This window comes from Natator depressus, chromosome 20 (genome assembly GCF_965152275.1).
Source record: "Natator depressus isolate rNatDep1 chromosome 20, rNatDep2.hap1, whole genome shotgun sequence".
In the NCBI taxonomy this organism is placed as follows: domain Eukaryota; kingdom Metazoa; phylum Chordata; order Testudines; family Cheloniidae; genus Natator; species Natator depressus.
In genome coordinates, this window is record NC_134253.1 from 9,020,190 (window position 1) to 9,040,117 (window position 19,928).

General features: G+C 53.7%; 1 protein-coding gene across 3 annotated transcripts in view; it reads right to left on the bottom strand.

The window, feature by feature from the left end:
- Window positions 1-19,928, bottom strand: part of PDE1B (phosphodiesterase 1B) — a 130,026-nt gene that overhangs the window by 20,011 nt on the left and 90,087 nt on the right. For all 3 annotated transcript variants that reach the window (XM_074934841.1, XM_074934843.1, XM_074934842.1), the window contains 4 exons: window positions 4,554-4,667; window positions 2,426-2,608; window positions 1,818-1,884; window positions 995-1,111 (listed from right to left, as the gene is read on the bottom strand). In XM_074934841.1, coding sequence (XP_074790942.1) covers window positions 995-1,111; window positions 1,818-1,884; window positions 2,426-2,608; window positions 4,554-4,667 — 481 coding nt within the window. The remainder of the gene's footprint in view (window positions 1-994; window positions 1,112-1,817; window positions 1,885-2,425; window positions 2,609-4,553; window positions 4,668-19,928) is intronic.

The following is a 19,928-nucleotide window of genomic DNA, read 5'->3' on the forward strand; positions in this document are numbered from 1 at the left end:
TGCACACCTGGGCACTGACATGCACACTCAGGCACACACACGCCCAGACATGCACATATGAGCACATACACGCACAGACATGCACACCCGGGCACAGACATGCACACCCGGGCACACACACGCCCCGACACGCATGCCTGGGCACACACACGCCCCGACATGCACATGCAGACTCACAGGCATGCATACTCCTACGCCACACATGCATGCACATCCCTACTCATGCACACACGTGCAGACTGATACACATACGTGTGCATATGTAACCCAGGCCTGCTGGGAGTGACACTCTGTCCCCCTCTAGTGGTACCTAGCCCAGCTAGCGATTGATGAGTCGCTGCTACCGCCTTGGCTAAGAGCCACAAGATTTTTAGTTCATGCGGTAGAGACTCATGCATTGAGCTCCAGAGGTCCCAGGTTCAATCCCGCCCAGTGTCTGAGGGCGTTACGCATACACACGCACACACATACCCACAGGCGTGCACATGAACCCTACCTAAGCCTCTGCGGAGCCGGGAAGGTCGCCGTGACCTCTCCATTCAGCTGGCTTAGAGAAAAACTCAGGGGATCTCTTCTCCGCAAGGCCCAGCCCTTCCATTGATAAACAGAGGCCGGCACCCAGCCCCAGGAATGGGTCCAGGGCTGCTGTGACTGCACCGGGCCTGTTCGGGTGCTGGCTCTGCTGGCCACACCCCTGCACTGTGTCCCCCAAACCTCCTTTCCAGCTGAGTGCTGGGGACAGATCTGGGCTGTGTAAAGGGTTGGAGATCCTGGTATCACTCATGGGCTCCTGTTCCACTGCCCATTGGATCTTCCAGCCCTCTGGGGCTGAGTGGGCAGGAGGCTGCTGATGGGGCATGATAAAGGGCAGGAGACTGGGTTGGGGTTGGGGGCTGCTGATAGGGCTTATGGGGCAGGGGGGGCTGGTGATGGGACATGGCGGGGAGCAGGATGCTGGTGGGAGGCGGGGGGGGGAAGGTGGCAGGCTGCTGACCTTGAAGCGGCTGTTGAGGTTGTGTCTGGTGAGCAGCTCAAAGACAATGGTGCGCAGGGCGTGGTCCTCCGTCACCCTGTTCAGCGCAAACACGTCGAAGCACCACAGGTCCAGGGTCTGCGGGAGAAGGCAGAGCGGAAGTCACACCTCCTCTCTGTGCAGCAAGGCTGGGGAGGGACAGGCAGCTTGGCGCAGGGCCGTGGCAGGCAGGGGGAGCACTGCCTGAACCAGGCTGGGAGGAGCTGGCATAGGGCTAGGCTGGGTCCCATTCCAGGTGGCAGAGTTACATCCAGGGGGCATTTGAAACACCCTGTATCCAGCACAGGCAGCATGAGCTGCGAATGGATGCAGGGGCAAAGCGTCTGACCTAGGGAAGCAGGACAGGGAGGGGCACCGACACCCCAGCTAAGGGTAGGAGGGGGGTTGTGCCTGTGGTTGTGGGGGGCCCTGTCCATCAGCCTGGTGCAGCCCTGCCCAGCCGATACAAGCAGGCCCATGCTGGGCATGTCACAGGAAGAGGTGATGGGGATTTTCAGCTGCTGGGAGGGGACAGCGCTCGTGTGACATGGCAGGGCTGGGCTGGGTGACCCCTCCCAAGCAATGGGCATAGCAATGCAGCCTTCACGGGGCCAGCTTTGGCTCTGACAGCACAGGGCAAGAGTCATGCTAGGCTCTAATGGCCACAGGGAAACAGGGGTGAGCAGCACAGAGGATGCCAGGCTGCCACTGGCTGCCGCCTCCGCCCCCATGGGAGCCATGGCCCCTCTCACAGGCAGGGTCAGGGGCATGGGGAGCAGCAGGCACCTCCCCTCCCTGCTGTTACCTTCAGGCAGTTGATGACAGAGGTGGAGTAGTTAGGCCCCACGGCTGTGTACGTTCGGCGGAACATCCTGCAGGGAAAGGGAGCAGCAGGTGAGACTGTGGCCCTGCTCCCCATTTGCCAGAAGAGGGCACTAAGGCAGGTGGCCAGCCCAGAGAGGCAGATCCCCTGCCATGAGAGGCAAGGGGTGTGTGTGATCCTGCTTGACCCTTCCCCAGAGTCTCAGAGCACTCAGCAGACGTTCAGCCTCATTCTCCACTCCCACACCCAGCGTGGGGAGCATCCCTGGGCACAATATGGGAAACTGAGGCCCGGAGAGGGGCAGTGACTATACTTTCTCCCTTCCCAGAGCCAGGTATGGAACCCGGGAGTCCAGACTTCCTGCTCCCCCACTCTAACCACTAGACACCATTCCCCTCCCAGAGAGTCCTGGCTCCCAGTCCCCATGCTGAAATCACCAGATCCCAGTTGCCTCCCAGATCCAGGAATAGAACCGAGGAGTCCAGGCTCCCAGCCCCCTCCACCAGGCAGGGAGCTTTCTCCCTACATGCCAATACAGCACCCTGCAAACTCCCCGTAGACAGCCCCCGCCATGCCCCCCAGCTCCGAACCTCTCGACGAAGATGCCGGCCTGAACAGCATGGACAATGCTGCGGAACTTGGGCTTCTCCTCAGAGCGCCGGCCCTTGGCACGGGTCTGCTGGGTGAAGGTGGAGGCCAGCCAGTCCCGCACCTCGGACGGCACCGCGTCCGACTTGATCTCCTGCAGTTCATCCTCTGTGTCCAGGATTTGCCTGAAACGGAAACTGCCAGTGAAGCAGGAATGGACATGCACCACCCCCCACGCTCCATCCCTCTCCCCTCATATGCCCCTATCAGCACAACATCCCATGCCCTATACATGCCACGTGCCATCCTCCAATATGCCCCTGTCAGCATGTCATCCCATCCCCTGTATGTCCTCCTCCCATATACCCCTGTCAGTATGGTAGCAGATGACAGAACAAGGAGTAATGGTCTCAAGTTGCAGTGGGAGAGGTTTAGGTTGGATATTAGGAAAAACTTTTTCACTAGGAGGGTGGTGAAGCACTGGAATGCATTACCTAGGGAGGTGGTGGAATCTCCTTCCTTAGAAGTTTTTAAGGTCAGGCTTGACAAAGCCTTGGCTGGGATGATTTAGTTGGGGATTGGTCCTGCTTTGAACAGGGGGTTGGACTAGATGACCTCCTGAGGTCCCTTCCAACCCTGATATTCTATGATTCTATGATTCATGGCATCCCATCCCCTGCACATCCTCCTCCCATATACCCCTGTCAGCATGGCATCCCATCCCCTGCATGTCCTCCTCCCACATGCCTGACAGCATGGCATCCGATCCCCTGCATGTCCTCCTCCCATACGCCCCTGTCAGCATGGCATCCCATCCCCTATGAGATGCTGGCATATCTTGTGCCAGCTCATGTCAAGGCCCCATGTCTCAACTGAACACTGACAACTACGTAGCTGGAACCAGTCTGGCTGTTGAGGTTGTGTCTGGTGATGTAATATTAAAATAGGTATTAGAATTATAAGAATTTGTTTAGACTTTATGAAACACTTGTGAGTTGCTGCCTGCATTAATCTCACTTACAGCATCTGTATCCCATTTGGCCTGTAACTGTAAATCACCAGACAGGAGAGAAGCATTAAGGAGAGTGTAAATACAAGTCTCCAACAGGAGCTGTTAGCTCCTGCCCAACTAAGGAGGCCCATCAACACCGAATGTCAGAGGACAAAAGGCTTTGCTGATTGCTCTCCCCCACCAGGAGTTCCTCCCAACAGCTGAATGTACAACTCCATGCAGAAGGGGGAAAGAAATAAAAAGTGCTAACAAGGAGGAACTGTATCTTTTGTACTGCTTGGACTCTTGGAGGCAAGGATTGCTCGGCAAAAGATCCCCAGTTGCTTAGCCTTGGTTAGCCCAAAAGGACATATGAGCTTGCACATTATAGAAGTGTCTATTACCTTTTGAAATTTAAGATCGGAACTCATTTGTGTATGTTTTTCTGCTTTAACCTTGTAAATAACTCTTATTTTCTTTCCCTAGTTTATAAATCTGTATATAGTTTAGTATAGGATTGGCTACAAGTGTTGTCTTTGGCGTGAGATCTAAGGTGCTACTGACCTGGGGTAAATGGTTGGTCCTTTGGAACTGGGAGTAACCTGACTATTGCTGTGATCCTTGGTGTAAGGGACCATCCGTCACAAAGGCAGGCTGCCCTGCGTGGCAAGACAGATCAGAGTACCGAGAGGGACTGTCTGTGACTCTGTGGTTAGGTTGTTACATTGCCTGAGGAGTTTATACTCGATAATTGATTGGTGAAATCTAAGCACAGAACTCACCAACAACTGGGGCTTGTGTCCTGGTTCTTAATAGGCTGCCGGGAGGCTGGTACTGATGCTCTTGAGCCACTGCAGGACAGCTTGACACCCTATACTCTTCCCCTCCATCTCCCAGGCATCACAGCACCCTGTCCTCTATGCACCCCCACACCCCTGTCAGCACAGCACCCCATCCCCTATATACTCTCCCTCCATATGCCCCATCAGCAAAGCATCTAACTCCCTATGCACTCCCCCCCACCCACCCCTGTCAGCATGGCACCCCATCCCCTATACATCCTCCCCAGGAGGCAGTGTCCCCCATACATCCCCTAGTGTCCCCCGGGGGCACTATGGGGCAGGCACACCCCAGCCTACCTGGTCTCATCGATGTAGACAGCCTCCAGCAGTGAAGCTGTGTACTCCAGGTTCTTCTTCAGCTCCTCGATGTTCACCTCGCCATTCTCCAGCTGCTTCACCATGTACCTCAGTCTGCAAAACAGGACAGACCTGGGTCACCCCTTGCCTGTGCCAGCACCCCCTGCCTGCCATGGGGGGAACTGCTGCATGGATCTGTCAGGGCTGGTGCACTGCCCTTCCCCCAGCACACACACACCCTATCACAGTCCTGGCACTCACTGACTCCTGCCAGCCCACACAGGGACAGCAAGAGCCCTGCTCACCTGCTGAAGGGGAGGCCCTTGGAGCTGGTATCTGAGCCACATTGTTACTTCTGTTGTAGCCAGACTCCCACTGCTGCACACACACCAGAATCAGCAATGGGGATAGACCCTGGAGCGTCAACCTCTGCCAGGGAGGGCAGTCAGCAGCCAGATCCCACCCTGGAGGCCTGTTGTCCTGCTCCTGCTGCCAGCATAGATGCGTGTCTAGATGCTGCACAGATTTTCGTTCCAAGACATATATGCCTGTGCTTTGCCCTAGGGCTAAGCGTCGGTGCTGGGCTGAGAACCCACCAGCTTGTCTCAGCCAGCTCTCCAACGGAGCACCACGATCAGCTACTAGCACACTGCTCTCCCTATCTACGGCCATATAAACCGCAGGGGAGCTTGGTTATCTAGCGCAGTGACCCATCACCCACATATGCTGCAGAGGAAAGTGCAAGAACCTCGAAGCAGGCAGATGTGGGGTAATCTGCCCGAATGGAGAGCTCATCCCTATTCTGACCAGTTACAGATCAGCCAATGCCCTGAAACAGGAGGTTTATCTCCCTTCAAACACTGTTTGCATCCGCACAAAGCCTGGCAGTTCGGGAACCACGCGCTCAATGGGATTCTGTCTTTCTGTGTGCTGCCCCTTTAAAATTTTCTGGCACTTGTTGCCATCTGCTCGAGAGCCAGCTGCCATTCAGTGCTCTGATCAGTGCAGACTGTTACAGAAATTCCACGCACCTGTGCACAAGTGTTCTGAGAGAGAGAGCAAGCATCAGAGGACCTTACTTTTGTGATTTGTTCTCTTATTTTGTTACTTTCCTTTGATCTAAAATAAAGGTGATTCCAATTGGAAATACAAATAGCTTTCACCCAAACTTTAGGGGTGGTTTGAAGGGGAAACAAAGTTAATAGATTGTAAAAGTCCCATGCAATGGATTTTGTTTGCAGTGGGAGCAGTAGGGATCTTTGTTTTGGCAGGAAGTGAGAGCTTTGCCCCAGCAGACTCAAGAACCTAGAAATCCCTTGTCATTTGGGCTAGTGCAGCGGTCCTCAAACTGTGGGTCAAGATCCCAAAGTGGTGCCAAGTTCATTTTAATGGGGTCACCAGGGCTGGCATTAGACTCGCTGGGGCCCAGGGCAGAAAACCAAAGCGTGAGCCCCACAGCCCAAGCCTGAGCAATTTAGCCTGCTGGAGCCCCTTGTGGTGTGGGGTCGTATAGTCATTTTTGTTGTCAGAAGGGGGTCGCAGTGCAATGAAATCTGAGAACTGCTGGGCTAGTGTACGGGAATAATGGAAGTGAAACTGACTAGAACAGGAGTTGGCTGCCTAAACACCTTTAAAAATCTGGGCCAAAGTGAACCAGAGCAAGGTTGCAGCATGGCCAACCCTCCAGCATTCATGAGTCAGCTCTCAAAAATCATGAGATTGGCTTTACAATTCTGGGATTTTAAAAAAATGAAATTTTGGGACTTTTTTTGCCCACTGATTGAGGACAATTGGGTTCACACTCGGGTCACAGTTTCAAGATTTTCTCCACAATCACGAGGTAGAGAAATATTTTATTTTAAATAAAAGCTGATATTCTCACATGGTCACTTGACTCCGGCAGCTGGAGCTTCAAGAAGAACAATCAATACCATGAAACTCAAGATAAAATCACTTGCACTGGCAGCACCGATTTTGTTTCACTTTCCCAGCTGAGTGAAGTGCAAAATGAAGCAAAGTTAATCAGCAGCGAAGTAAATTACACTCGTCAAATTCATCCTGTTTAATTATCTCAGATTTAAATTGTTTTAAATAGGATTCCCATCCAGCTAATTACACTCACAAACATCAGATTCAGACCTCGAGGCAGCCTGGGTTATAACATCAGGCTTAAATTGCCACGGATATGGGGTGACTCCCTTTTTCAGAGCCTGACTTACACATGAAGCTGGGAACCCCCAGCTCCCCTTGGCTTCAGCTGGAGATTTGGGGGTTGAGCAGAGCATCCCTACAAATCAGGCCCTGAGGTGGGGCCTTCCAAACCAGCAGCCCCTTTTAAAATGTTTGGCATTCACTGTGAAATGCCTCACAGGGTGGGGTGGCTCCAGTTGATCACTGCCTACACCCCATGCAGTGATTGACACCAGAGTGAAGGGTGCTCTGAGATGGTACATTTCACACCCAGGATGTGCCAGTGCAAATGACATGCAGAGGGTTATACTCTGGGACCCATATGGTCTTGGGTTTTGTGCAGTTCTTTTATTCCCTACTCGCTCTCTCTGGTGAGAGCAAAAAGAAAAGGAGGACTTGTGGCACATTAGAGACTAACAAATTTATTTGAGCATAAGCTTTCGTGAGCTACAGCTCACTTCATCCGCATCCGATGAAGTGAGCTATGAAGTGAGCTGTAGCTCACGAAAGCTTGTGCTCAAATAAATTGGTTAGCCTCTGAGGTGCCACAAGTACTCCTTTTCTTTTTGCGAATACAGACTAACACGGCTGCTACTCTGAAATCTGGTGAGAGTGTTACTCTGCAGATATTTCCTTGAAGGGCGACAAGCTAGAAAAATAGGAACAGATCTTTATTTTTGCAGCGGCTCTTTAAACCACCCTGATCCTCCTTTGATGGATGGCACTGAAGCTCTCTCTGTGTTCTCTCACACCCGCACACACTCCCCTACATCCCTAAATTACTCCTCCTCAGATTAGGAGTTGTCACTCACTTTGGAGTTTCTTTAAATCAAAGCCTCTTTCTTGTGCTAATTGAGTTTCCCAAAGAACGGGGCTGCCTCTCTGGTTTGTATTTCACAGGCCGGAAGGGACAGGTTTGTGTGCTTATCTAAGGAAGCCATCCATGCCCTGACTACAGATGGGAGCTGGAATTATACACTGAAAGAATTCCCAGCTCTGTGCTCAAAGGCCATTGGGTCTGTGCTCCCAGCTAGGCATCTACCCTGCTGGGACTGGATGGGGGAGGGGTGCAGGCTCCTTGCCAGCTGCTCTCTACACTGTTGACTGTTCAGTTCACTGTTCTAGCTGAAGCCGCAGGGCTCAGGCTCCTGCTGCAGCAGGCCGCCGTGGGTGGATCTGTCCCAACGGGCCTGGGGTTTTCTCCTTTGCTGTGACGTTTATGAGAGCGAGGCAGTGAGGCGAGGAGGCAGGCCCAGCCAGCATGTTGCTGAGAACTTGGTTCCGTCTGCAGCCAACAGCCTCAGTGCAGTGCACAGGTGAGCCTGGACAACTCTGCTCCTGCCATTGGAGCATCAGGCTCCTGCAGGCAGGATTTGTGCTTCTCTAACCCACCACTCGGGATGGCGCTTTCCCCCCAGTGTGGCTGGGGCACAGATAGAGGCTGGGGAGCCGGATGCAGCCTTGGTTAACGGAGCAGGGCCTGGGCAGTTAGTGGCCTGTGCTTTTAGGGGTGCCATGTTCCATGTCTGCTGCTCACAACCCTCTTCCTCCCACTCAGGAAGTGATGGCACCTAGAGCCATCGGGACACGTGGCCTCTGGGAGGGACTGGCGCACGCAGCCAGGGCCCGCAGCTCAGCGGGCAGCAGCACCGTCTATCTCGGAGCTCAGTGAGGCCCCAGAGCAAACCCCGCCCCTGCAGCTCCCCAAAGACCCCCAGCATCCCAGGTAGGGCTGCCCCCTGCCTGGTTTTCACACTGCCATGCTGGCTCCCAGTGACAAGATTTAATGTGCTGTGCTCCTTGTTTGTTGTTACCTGTAGCAACTGCTGGGAGTACGGCTAGCCCTTGCTGGGTCCTGCCCCGAGGGCCAGGTCCTCAACCTGCCAAAACCTTGGCAGCTCCTCTTGGAGCTGGGGTCCAAGACACAGGACAGACAGAGGCTCACCAGCAGGAAGGAGTGAAGAGTGGGGACTGGGGCTATGGAGGCAGGAGCTCCTGGGAGGGGATGGTAGGGGGCTCCTAGGAGCTGGTGGGCACAGGGGCTCTGGGGGAGAAATTAGCTATAGTCGGCACTAGGATCCTTTTTGTTGGTGTGGGGGTGGCCTGTCACCATTTTTTCTGCCTCTTGGAGGTGGCAGTCCTAGTCCCAGGGTCTCGGCTGGGGTTTGCCCCGTGGCCTGATTTCCAGCTCTAGGGACTGAAGCCACAGAACATGGGCAGCATGGCTGCAGGCTACCCCTGATCCATCGTGACCCCCACAGACCCAGGGTTGGGTGCAGCTCTGCCTCTGGGGGGCCCTATTTGAATCTTAGCTTCTTTGTTGAGACAGCCAGCGGTAGGCGTGGCTTCGTGATGGGGGCTAAGAACTCACCAGCTCATTTCACCGACCAGTCCCAAACTGGGCTGGATTTGGTGTGAATGGTGCCTGGCCCATGAGCTGCCCCTGAGAATACTGGCCCCCTTTGTGACCAGGCACCTGGCAAATTGCACACAGACACCGTGCCACAGCAAGCTGTGAACTCACACACACACACACACACAAACACCCCCCCCCCCATGCTGGCCGCTGATGGGATCCCAGAGCTGAGTCCACCTGGAGTCATTCCGAGGCAACGTAATAATACGGGTAGAGGGAAATGAGACCTGGCTCCCATTCGAATACAAGGCTGGAATCTGATTGAGGAGCCCTCTTAATGCCATTTATATGATGAACAGCCTCTGATGGCTTTTCAGTTGCCGGCAATTGGATTAACGCCTCCGTATTCAATCAGAAATCCACTCTGCCCTGACAAGGCACGCACACGCACACTGGCACACAAGAGGTGCACACGCGTGTGCACACGCACTCACACAAGCACACTGATTTTGCTCTCCAGTCATTGGCGTCAGCCTGAAAGCGGTCGCGCAGCAGAACGTGAGGCGCTGCCGGCACCGTCCTCTGGGGCAGGGAGTGCCCGGGCCCCACTGGCGAAGGAGGAGCGTTGAAAGCAGCAGGGTCACCACACAAGTCCCACACCCTGCCGCAGCCATCACTGTTCTGGTGCTAGAATCCCGCTCGCCCCCAGGAAGCCCCAGGAAGCCCCTGCGTTGCGGGAGGCACTTTCAGACTGACAATAAGGCATCTATTCCACTGCCCTCTGCTGCTTCCCAGCTCCCTCCCTGCCCTGCTGTCTGCAGAGCCCCAGCCAGCGCCTGCCCCCTCTCCTCCCGAATTGCCTGGGGGCAGGGAGCTTCGGGCTGGGAATGGACACCATGGATTCTCCAGAACAGACTGGGAGCCTTCGCTGCACCTGGGCATTCACGCGCCCGGCAAATGATACAGGGGATTGTCTGTACCCAGCCCCAGCCAATCCTAGCAGCATCGTGGCCCTGCAGGTGTCCCATGACAGCCAACAGCAATGCCTGACTTTATAGCACAGGCAGAGCAGAGCTTGGAGAGTGCTGTGTAGTGGTCAGAGCACAGAGCCGTATAGACGTCTGAACAGCCAGGTATCACAGTGATGGATGAGACAGATGTTTCTTAGGGAGCAGGATATCTGCCACCCTAACAGCCTCTTGCAAGTTGAGGGCAGCTAGAAGTCAGTCTGCTTCTCCAGCCTGGCTGTTTTGTACCTGACTGTGGCCATTACAATTGCAATCACAATAATTACTGGAACACTTATTTACATTCCATTACACGTCACAGGCGTGGCGTTCTCGTTAGGCTCTAAATGACCCAAAAGCTCTGACTGAAAGCAATGGAGAATTCCCCAGCCCCCGCTCCACTGAGAACCATGGGAGCTGCTGGGTGCTGAGCACTTTTGAAATCTGGCCCATAGTGTCTTTCACCCAGAGTCCCATGGGCATTTTGCACTCACTGCAAATTTAGACAGGGAAAATACTTCACTCAGCACTGAACTACAGTCGCTTCTGGGGTGGATCGTCAGCTGTTTAACAGCACACAGCAGTGCTGCATGACAGCCCAGAGGAAGAAATGACAACAGCTCTTCATGACTTTGGCAGGGCTGGCCCTATGATTTGCAAGCCCCCAGGCTGCTGGCAGGTGTTTGTGTGTGCATGTCGATGGCTGTGTGTGCACACAGGGAGGGGTGTCTGATCTCAGACAGCAAAGACAGATTTTTTAAAAGGTATTTAGTTGCCTACAGATACAAAGGTCTCCAAGTGGGTTTGCAGAAGTGCCTAGGTGCCTAGCTCCCACTGAAATCAAAAACACGTCCGAAAACCCTACTAGGCACCTAGCTGCATCTTTAGACAGCTAAATGCCTTTCAAAATCCGGCCCTGCGTTGCACCCCATGGCCTTGCATGAGGGAAGATGGGGAGGCCAGCCGCATCGCTCTCAGTCCCACTGCAGGGGAAGGGGCTTGTCCGATTCCTTGGCTGCTCAGGGTGACAGCAATGGCTCCATGACGACAAGCTCAGACTATGCAGAACAAAAGCTTCACAGAGTACCCAGAAACAGCTGGGCTGCATTCACACAGCCATCTCAAGACCTCTGGGATTTCCCTCCACGGTAGGGTTGCCAACTTTCTAATTCCAGAAAACCAAACACCATTGTCCCGCCCCTGCCCTGAGACTCCGCCCCTGCCCCACCCCTTCCCGAGGCCCCACCTCCCACTCATTCCATCCCCCCTGCCTCCGTTGCTTGCTGTCCCCTACCCTTGCTCACATGCTCATTTTCACCGCAAGGCCCAAACAGGCATATTTATTGTGTTGACAGAAGTATTTTCCTAACTTCAGGTTTTATTGCTTACAGGACGCTAGAGCTGGCAGCAAAATAGTCAAAAAGGGTAATTTTTAAAAAAATGAAATTTCACAAAGGTTTTCATGATTCTTTCCCTCATAGGCGTCGACCACCCCACCCCCATTCCAACTCCTTCCCCAAATGCCCGCCCTGGCCCCGTGTCATAAATATAAAGGGAAGGGTAAACACTTTTAAATCCCTCCTGGCCAGAGGAAAAAACCTTTCACCTGTAAAGGGTTAAGAAGCTAGGATAACCTCGCTGGCACCTGACCAAAATGACCAATGAGGAGACAAGATACTTTCAAAAGCTGGGGGGAGGGAGAAACAAAGGGTCTGTGTCTGTCTGTGTGGTGCTTTTGCCGGGGACAGAACAGGAATGGAGTCTTAGAACTTAGTAAATAATCTAGCTAGATATGCGTTAGATTATGATTTCTTTAAATGGCTGATAAAATAGCTGTGCTGAATGGAATGGATATTCCTGTTTTTGTGTCTTTTTGTAACTTAAGGTTTTGCCTAGAGGGATTCTCTATGTTTTGAATCTAATTACCCTGTAAGGTATTTGCCATCCTGATTTTACAGAGGTGATTCTTTTTACTTTTTCTTCCATTAAAATTCTTCTTTTAAGAAACTGAATGCTTTTTCATTGTTCTTAAGATCCAAGGGTTTGGGTCTGTAGTCACCTATGCAAATTGGTGAGGATTTTTAGCAAACCTTCCCCAGGAAAGGGGGTGTAAGATTTGGGAGGATTTTGGGGGGAAAGACGTTTCCAAACGGACTCGTTCCCAGTAACCGGTGTTAGACGTTTGGTGGTGGCAGCGAAAGTCCAAGGGCAAAAGGTAAAATAGTTTGTACCTTGGGGAAGTTTTAACCTAAGCTGGTAAAAGTAAGCTTAGGAGGTTTTCATGCAGGTCCCCACATTGGTACCCTAGAGTTCAGAGTGGGGAAGGAACCTTGACACCCCGCCTCCTCCCCTGAGCGCCCCACGTTCCCACTCCTCCCTCTCCCTCCCGGAATGTGCTAACGCTGCCAAACAGCTGTTTGGTGGTGGCCGGGCAGGAAACACAGGGAGGTAGGCAGAGGAGTGGGGACGCAGCGCATTCAGAGGAGGGAAAGGAGGCAGAGGAGGTGGGGCAGGGTGTGAGGGGAGCTTGGCTGCCAGTGGGTGCAGAGCACCCACTAATTTTTCCCCATGGATGCTCCAGTCCCAGAGCACCCATGAAGTCGGTGCCTATGCTTTCCCTCCCCTCTTCCCATTTTTTGTAACTAGCTCCATGTTTTTATTCACTAAAGGTATTGTAATTTTCTGTGTGGAATTAGGACCACACATTATCACAGCTGCAATGGGTCCATTAAAGGCACTCTCCTGAAGCCCAAATACAAATCCATAGAGCACAACCACAGAAATGCACTCCTGTATTTATATAGGTATCTATATAGGTATATAGATACCTATATAAATAAATCTGTAGAAACTGACTCCCACACCTACATGCAGATACACACATGTACTCATGTGTACACATCTAGCATGCACTAACACATATACTTCCACATTATTTATTATGACAATTGTTGTTTAGTGCCTAGAGACCCCAACTAAGATCAGGGCTCCAGGGTGGTAGGTACTGGACATACACATAAAAAGAGAGAGTCTGCAACAAAGAGTTTATAATGTAGCTAGACAAAGGTGGGGAGAAATGTATGATACATTGGCTCTTCTGCAATTACTAGTCAACAACATTCACTTTTTAAGAAATAATACATTTCTTTTAGAGTTCCCTTCTCTTTTAAAAACTTGTTATGAAAAAATACACATATATTTTATGTCATAATTTTTTTGTGCACAAGCCAGCAAAAGGAATAAAAATCAAAGAGTTAGTCTTCAAATTTTATTCACACAGGCATACACACACGTGGCAATACATGCACCTCCCTACACAGACACGCACAGTCTCTTACACACATACAGTGCAGGCATGCACAGACTTGCCTACGCAGAGATACCTTTTCATACACTTTTCCAGGGGCTGCCTAAATCAGCGGTTTTCAAACTTTTTTTCTGGTGACCCATTTGAGGAAAATTGTTGATGCCTGCAACCCAACGAAGCTGGGGAGGAGGGGTTTGGGGTGTGGGAGGGGCTCAGGGCTGGGGCAGCGGGCTGGGGTGAGGGCTGAGGGTAGGGCTGGGGATGAGAGGTTTCGGGTGCAGGAGGGGGCTCTGGGTTTGGGGGGGCTCAGGGCTGGGGCAGGGGGTTGGGGTGCAGGAGGGGGTCAGGGCTCTGGGCTGGGGGTGCAGGCTCTGGGGTGGGGCCAGGGATGAGGGGTTTGGGCTGCAGGAGGAGGCTCCAGGGACTGGGAGGGCTCAGGGCTGGGGCAGGGGATTGGGGCACGGGGTTGGGGCGCAGGCTTACCTTGGGCAGATCCTGGTCAGCGGCGCAGCGGGGGTGCAGAGGCAGGCTTCCTGCCTGTCCCAGCACTGCGGACTGTGCTGCGCCCTGGAAGTAGCTAGCAGCAGCTCTGGCTCCTAGGCGGAGGTACGCAAGCGGCTCTGTGTGGCCAGGAACCGGCCAATGGGAGTGCAGAGCCAGTGCTCGGGGTGGGGGCAGCATGCGGAGCCCCGTGGCCCCCCTGCCTAGGAGCTGGACCTGCTGCTAGCTGCTTCCGGGGCGCAGTGCGGTGTCGGAACAGGTAGGGACTAGCACCGCTGACGGGACTTTTAACGGCCCAGTCGGCGGTGCTGACCAGAGCCATTGCGACCCAATGTCTGACATTCCTTGACCCAGTTCTGGGTCGCGACCTGCAGTTTGAAAACCACTGGCCTAAATCACCCAGCTGGGAAGGGAGGAGGGTGGGCTGGAGAGGAAAAGATGGGGGTGGGGGTGGAAGAGAGAGGATGGGGAGGGAAAGAGGCCAAGGATGAGAGTAGGGTGGGGATGAGAGGAGGGAGTGGGGGGGGGGGTACGTGGGGTGGATGGGGATGCCGGGGAAGGCAGAAGGCTACAGGTGCATGAGGATGTGGGGGGCACAGGGGTGTATAGGAACATAATGGTAGTGCAGCAGTGTATGGAGGTGAATGGGGTGCAGAGGTGTGGTGTGAAGGACATGGGGGTGGTGGCTATGGGAGGTGGAGAAGATGGGTGGGAGAGCACTGTAAGGAGTACAGGGCTGAGATGGGTAGGTGTGAGGGGCAGGATGGGATGGGGATAGGTGTGAGGGGCAGGATGGAATGGGGAGGGATGCAATGACGGGGAATGGGGATGAGGGGGTGCGATGGGGAGGAATGCAGTGAGGGGGTGGGGGGTTGGGATGGTGAGGGATGCAGTGAGTGGGGAATAGGGGTGCAGGGGGATTGGGATGGTGAGGGATGTGGGTGGGTAGGATAGGGAGGGATGCAGGTGGGGGGGATGGGGAGGAATGCAGTGAGGGGGATGGGGATGTGGGTGGGGGGGATGGGGATGCAGGTGGGGGGGATGGGGAGGAATGCAGTGAGGGGGATGGGGGTGCAGGGGCGTTGGGATGGGGAGGGATGCAGGCGGGTGGGATGGGGAGGAATGCAGTGAGGGGGATGGGGATGCGGGTGGGGGGGATGGGGGGTGATGTGGGTGGGGGGAATAGGGAGGAATGCAGTGAGGGGGATGGGGGTGCAGGGGCATTGGGATGGGGAGGGATGCAGTGATGGGGGGATGGGGGTACAGCCCCTATCCCAGCACTCGGAGACGGGGATACACATACCTCCAACTCCTGGGTGCCAGTGATGGGGCAACAGACCATGGTTTGCCGCAGGGCACGTGCCGCAGCTCGAGCCCAGCCACACGAGGAGAAGGGGGCCGGGCAACAGCGGGAGATGCACACGCCACGCAACCCCTCAACACCCGCCTGCTGAGCACTAGAGTGGTGCTGGTTCCTCCCCGGCCCTTACCCAGCCAATGGGAGCTGGGCCTGAGGGCGCGGGGGGGGGAGCATGTGGTCGCGGACACCCCCCCCCAGCCCCTGGCAGCCCCTAAGGCTAGGAGCCGGACATGCCGGCTGCTTCCCGACCTGGGAGCCGCGCGGTCTGCGGTGCGGCGGCTAGCAGGGAGCCTGCCAGCCCCGCTGCCATGCGGCGAGAATCCGACATTCAACAGCCCAGTCAGCAGTGCTGACCAGAGCTGCCAGGATCCCTTTTGGACCGGGTGTTCCAGTCCAAAGCCGGACACCTGGTCACCCTACTCCGCAGTCAGCCAGTCCATGTGACGGCCATTCCCGCACTGTGAACAGTCAGCGACCCAGCTGAAATATGTATAAGTAAATTCCCATACGGTGGAATCGCACCGGGGTGTGATGGGGGTGTTCTCCCCACACCACCCCTGATGGGGTAAAATGGCTCCGAATGGGCTGCTGACAGGATGTGCCACACCTGAGCGAGGTGTGGGCTGGCTATACAGCCCTGACTGGACCCGAGGCCCAGCTAGGCTTGTACAAAGCCAGGGAGAGGAGAGCAGAAGGGGGCTGCACAGACTCTCAGCGTGGAGAGAAAGGAGCAGGAAGGAGCCTAAGGGAAACAGCAGCAAGGGTGAGACCGCAGGGGCTGGAGCTGCCAAATGTAGGGTCCTTAGCTGTAACCCACTGTAGGGGGCAGGCCTGGGTTTCCCTCCCGGGCACGGGGGGCTGGAACGGACTGGGGGGGTGGACTTTGTTTAGAAAGACTTTGATGCCCCAGAAGGGGGGAAACTCTAGTGATCTGCCAGCGGGCCAAGCCACGCAGAGGAAGCGCTGCAGCTCCTGGGGCAGAGTGAGAGACTGGGACACGGGACGGAGAAGCCGCAAGACAAAGCATCAGACCAGTGGTGCGCTAATCCCTGGATGAGCCACAAGTGAAGCGACCCCAGTGACACCTGCGCAGAGGCCTGAATGTCACTTGAGCCCTCTGGGTTATGTGGTGCTAGGGCCGGATTTAGGGACAGGGGACCCAGGGGACCGCTTGGGGCGCTGGGCTTGGGGGGCGCTGGGTTTGGAGGCTGTTTTTCTTGTTAGCGTCAAAAGCGAAAATAGAATGTCTGAGATCAAGTTTCAGGTATTTCCTATGTGGATTCCTTTTCCACTAACCTGCTAGAATGTTCCAGACCTTTGTAGAATCTCATGGAACCTTCCAGACTTTGAGAACGACATTTTCCTTGCTTTTATGTGCTTATATATGGCATGAATAAGTACAGATTTACAGCTCCTAGTGTGCAAATCTTATATGACAGGGATCAATCATGCATGCGAATCGTGCATTAAAGTCATGAAATGGGCTACAAATGCAATAAGAAATAGGAGGGCGGGCGGGAGATGCTCCTTGCCTTGAGCACCATTTGGTCTAGGGCCGGCCCTGCCTGGAGCTGCCACCCACGGGGTCCCGGGGTCAGGTAACCCAAAATGAACAGAATCACGAGGATCCAGGTCTGCCCACAGAGAATTCGCAAATGGGAGAAGTGTCCAGGTCTCAGAAACCTCCCCAGCTGCAGACTCCAGGGACAGAGGGCAGCCCTGCGCGGCTTAACCAGGGCGATTGGAATTAAACAAGCTCATAAAACAATTACAGGAGCAAAGAGATGGGCTGCTTAGTGTCAAACCATGTTACTGCTTCCCTGCCAGCCCACAGGCCCAGAGCAGGAAACTCTGCTGCCATCCAGACAGCATCGCAGGCTGCTCAGTGGGGAGAAATGTCCATTCATCAGAGATGTAAATGGAGCTAGAGATCCTCACTACCTCAATGGTCTGGGCTTAGAAACTGTGGCCACAGGCATCACTGAAATGCCTCACAGAGAGCATGAGATTGCTATGGTGCATCTCACTCACCCCTGGAACATAGGAACTGCCATATGGGATCAGACCCCAGAGTCCAGCTGGGCTACTCCAATGTCCTGACTCCAACAGGCCCTGCACCAGATGCTGCTGAGAAAGGTGTGAGGACCTCGCAGGGGCAGATGGCAGATAATCTGCCCCCCATTAAGGTTTCATCCTGGTATCTAATAGCTAGCGATCAGCTGAAGCCCTAAAGCAAGAGGTTTAATCGCCCTTCCAGAATGTTTGTCTTCATTAATGATGATAACCTGGGATAGTTTTGTTATTCTAGAAATGTCCAATCCCTGTTTGAATCTTGCTAAGTTCTTGGCCTCATGACTTCCTGTGGCAGGGAGTTCCACAAGCTAGTTACATATGTGAAATGTGCACCATCTGCACTGTTTCCAACCCCTTCTCCAAACCCCTCTCTGCCACGATGCCTGCAAAAACCTTGACAACGGCTACGCAGCTGGTATGATGTGACCACAGACTGTCATGCTGACCAGGATCCTCTCATTGCTCCCTTGTGGTCCCTGTCTGCCTCTCTGTATTCACCTGTTGAGTCTTGTCTTAGACGGTAAACTCTTAGAGGCAGGGGCCATGTCTGTCAGGTGGGGCAGGGCTCCTAGGTGCTACCATCATACAGATAACAAATAAGAACAATACCACAGAAGATGGCTAGATTGGGTACAGCTTTTGTCTCAGGTACTTGTGTCCACTTTGTGTCCAGCCCCGGAGCACCCATGGAGTCAGCACCGGTGCTTCATCGGTCTACTACAGTAGGAGAATTCAGCCCTACCTGAGATTCCCCAGTGGTGGACGCTGCAGGGTTAGACAGGGCTCAGAGCATCAGGCCACCATGATCGGAATGCCTTTGCCCCATTTCAGAGTCTGCGGGGCTAGGTTTGTGTATGGAAGGGGATGTGTCTGAGCCAGCAGGGGTTGAGATGCAGAGGGACCCTGTGGGATTCTGAGCCGGGATGGGGGGGCAAAGTGACAGGGAGGAGTGGAGTCAATAGGGGAATGAGGGTGGATGTGGGAGAGCTGGGGGGATGGTGGTGTAAGAGTTGAATTGGAGAGGGAAGGTTAGGAGTGAGCAGTGAAGGGGTGACAGCAGGGATCCATGTTCCCGGTACAAGCAAGTGTCCCAGTTTTCCTTTCTGAAGTGGGAGCCCCCTCTGCCCAGCTCCAATCAGCCTCCTGTGTCCTTCAAGCAAAACACTTCCCTTGACACACACAAACACATGCACGTGTGGCACCCTAGTTTTATAATATGAAAATGGGATCAACCTGAAGGAGGGGTAGCGGGGGGATCTGGCCACCTGCAGCCCCACCAGGCATCACTGACACTTGCCCGCGGCCACATTCTGTGGCGCAATGCTGAATGTGGTTTGTCCAGGTCTGAGCTGGCAGCCTGACCGTGAGTCACTCAGGCGCGACTGCTGAGAAGTGTCCCGATGTTGCTGTGCACACCCGGCTAAGGCGCAGCTGAGCAGAGACTGGAGCAGGAATGCCATGCTCAGAACGCCATAGTTCACTTTGCCTAGGCCTGCCAGGAGACACCCTTCAGCACCAGCACAGCACCTGACAGACACAGCCTGGCTGCTGTTGATAGATTCCCAGGCCAGAAGGAACCACTATGATCCCTAGTCTGACCTCCTGTATAGCACAGGCCAGAGAATAACCCCAAAATAATTCCTGGGGCCCAGCAGATCCTTTAGAAAAATATCCCATCTGGGTATAAAAATTGCCAGTGATGGAGACTTCTCCATGGCCCTAGGTAAGCTGTGCCAATGGTTTATTTAGGCCTTTCCAATCTGAATTTGTGTCACTTCAACTTCTATATATTGGAATTTTGTTAAACCTTTCTCGCTAGATTGAAGAGCCCATTATTACATATTGTTCCCCATGTAGGTACTCATAGACTGTAATCAGGTCACCCCTTAACCTTCTCTTTCTAAAACCAAATAGACTGAGCTCCTTGTGAGACGAGGTGCAGGAGGTAATATCTTTTATTGCACCAACTTTTGTTGGTGAGCCAAACTTTCAAGCTGCACAGAGCTCTTCTTCAAGGCTGGGAAACCTGCCCAGAGTGTCACAGCTAAATACAAGATGGAACAGGTTGTCTAGCACAAGTAGTTAACACATATTTCAAGAGCTCATTCAAGGTGAAGTGGCCTGTTAACACCTCTCCACTCGGGATGTGGGAATATTAGTATAGATTGTTGTAATATGCCATAAATCCAGTGTCTCTAGTCAGTTCAGGATTTGTAGCGTCTAGCAAAGTAATGAATTTGCTCCCTGGCTCTTTTAGGGGACTGACTGAGGAACTTTCCTAGCTTTGCTCCTCCAAGGCCAATGACAAACCCCTGGATCCAAACACCTCTGAGTGTGTGGACAGCCCACATCTGGAGTGAACCTTAATGGCTCTCTGTGTCTTCAAGGCAGTGTCTAATTCTTCCTGGATTAATCCTCTGCACATGCAGAGGGGAGCAAATATTAGTGGAGTTGTCAGCCTTGTGAGTAAACAACCTGGGCCAGCGAAGTCCCAGTGCTCACGGAGGAGGGGACGCGGGTGATGCTGCTTGAATGACCACATTTCAACTTGACAGCCCTGTGATCTAGACTCGCTGGCCTG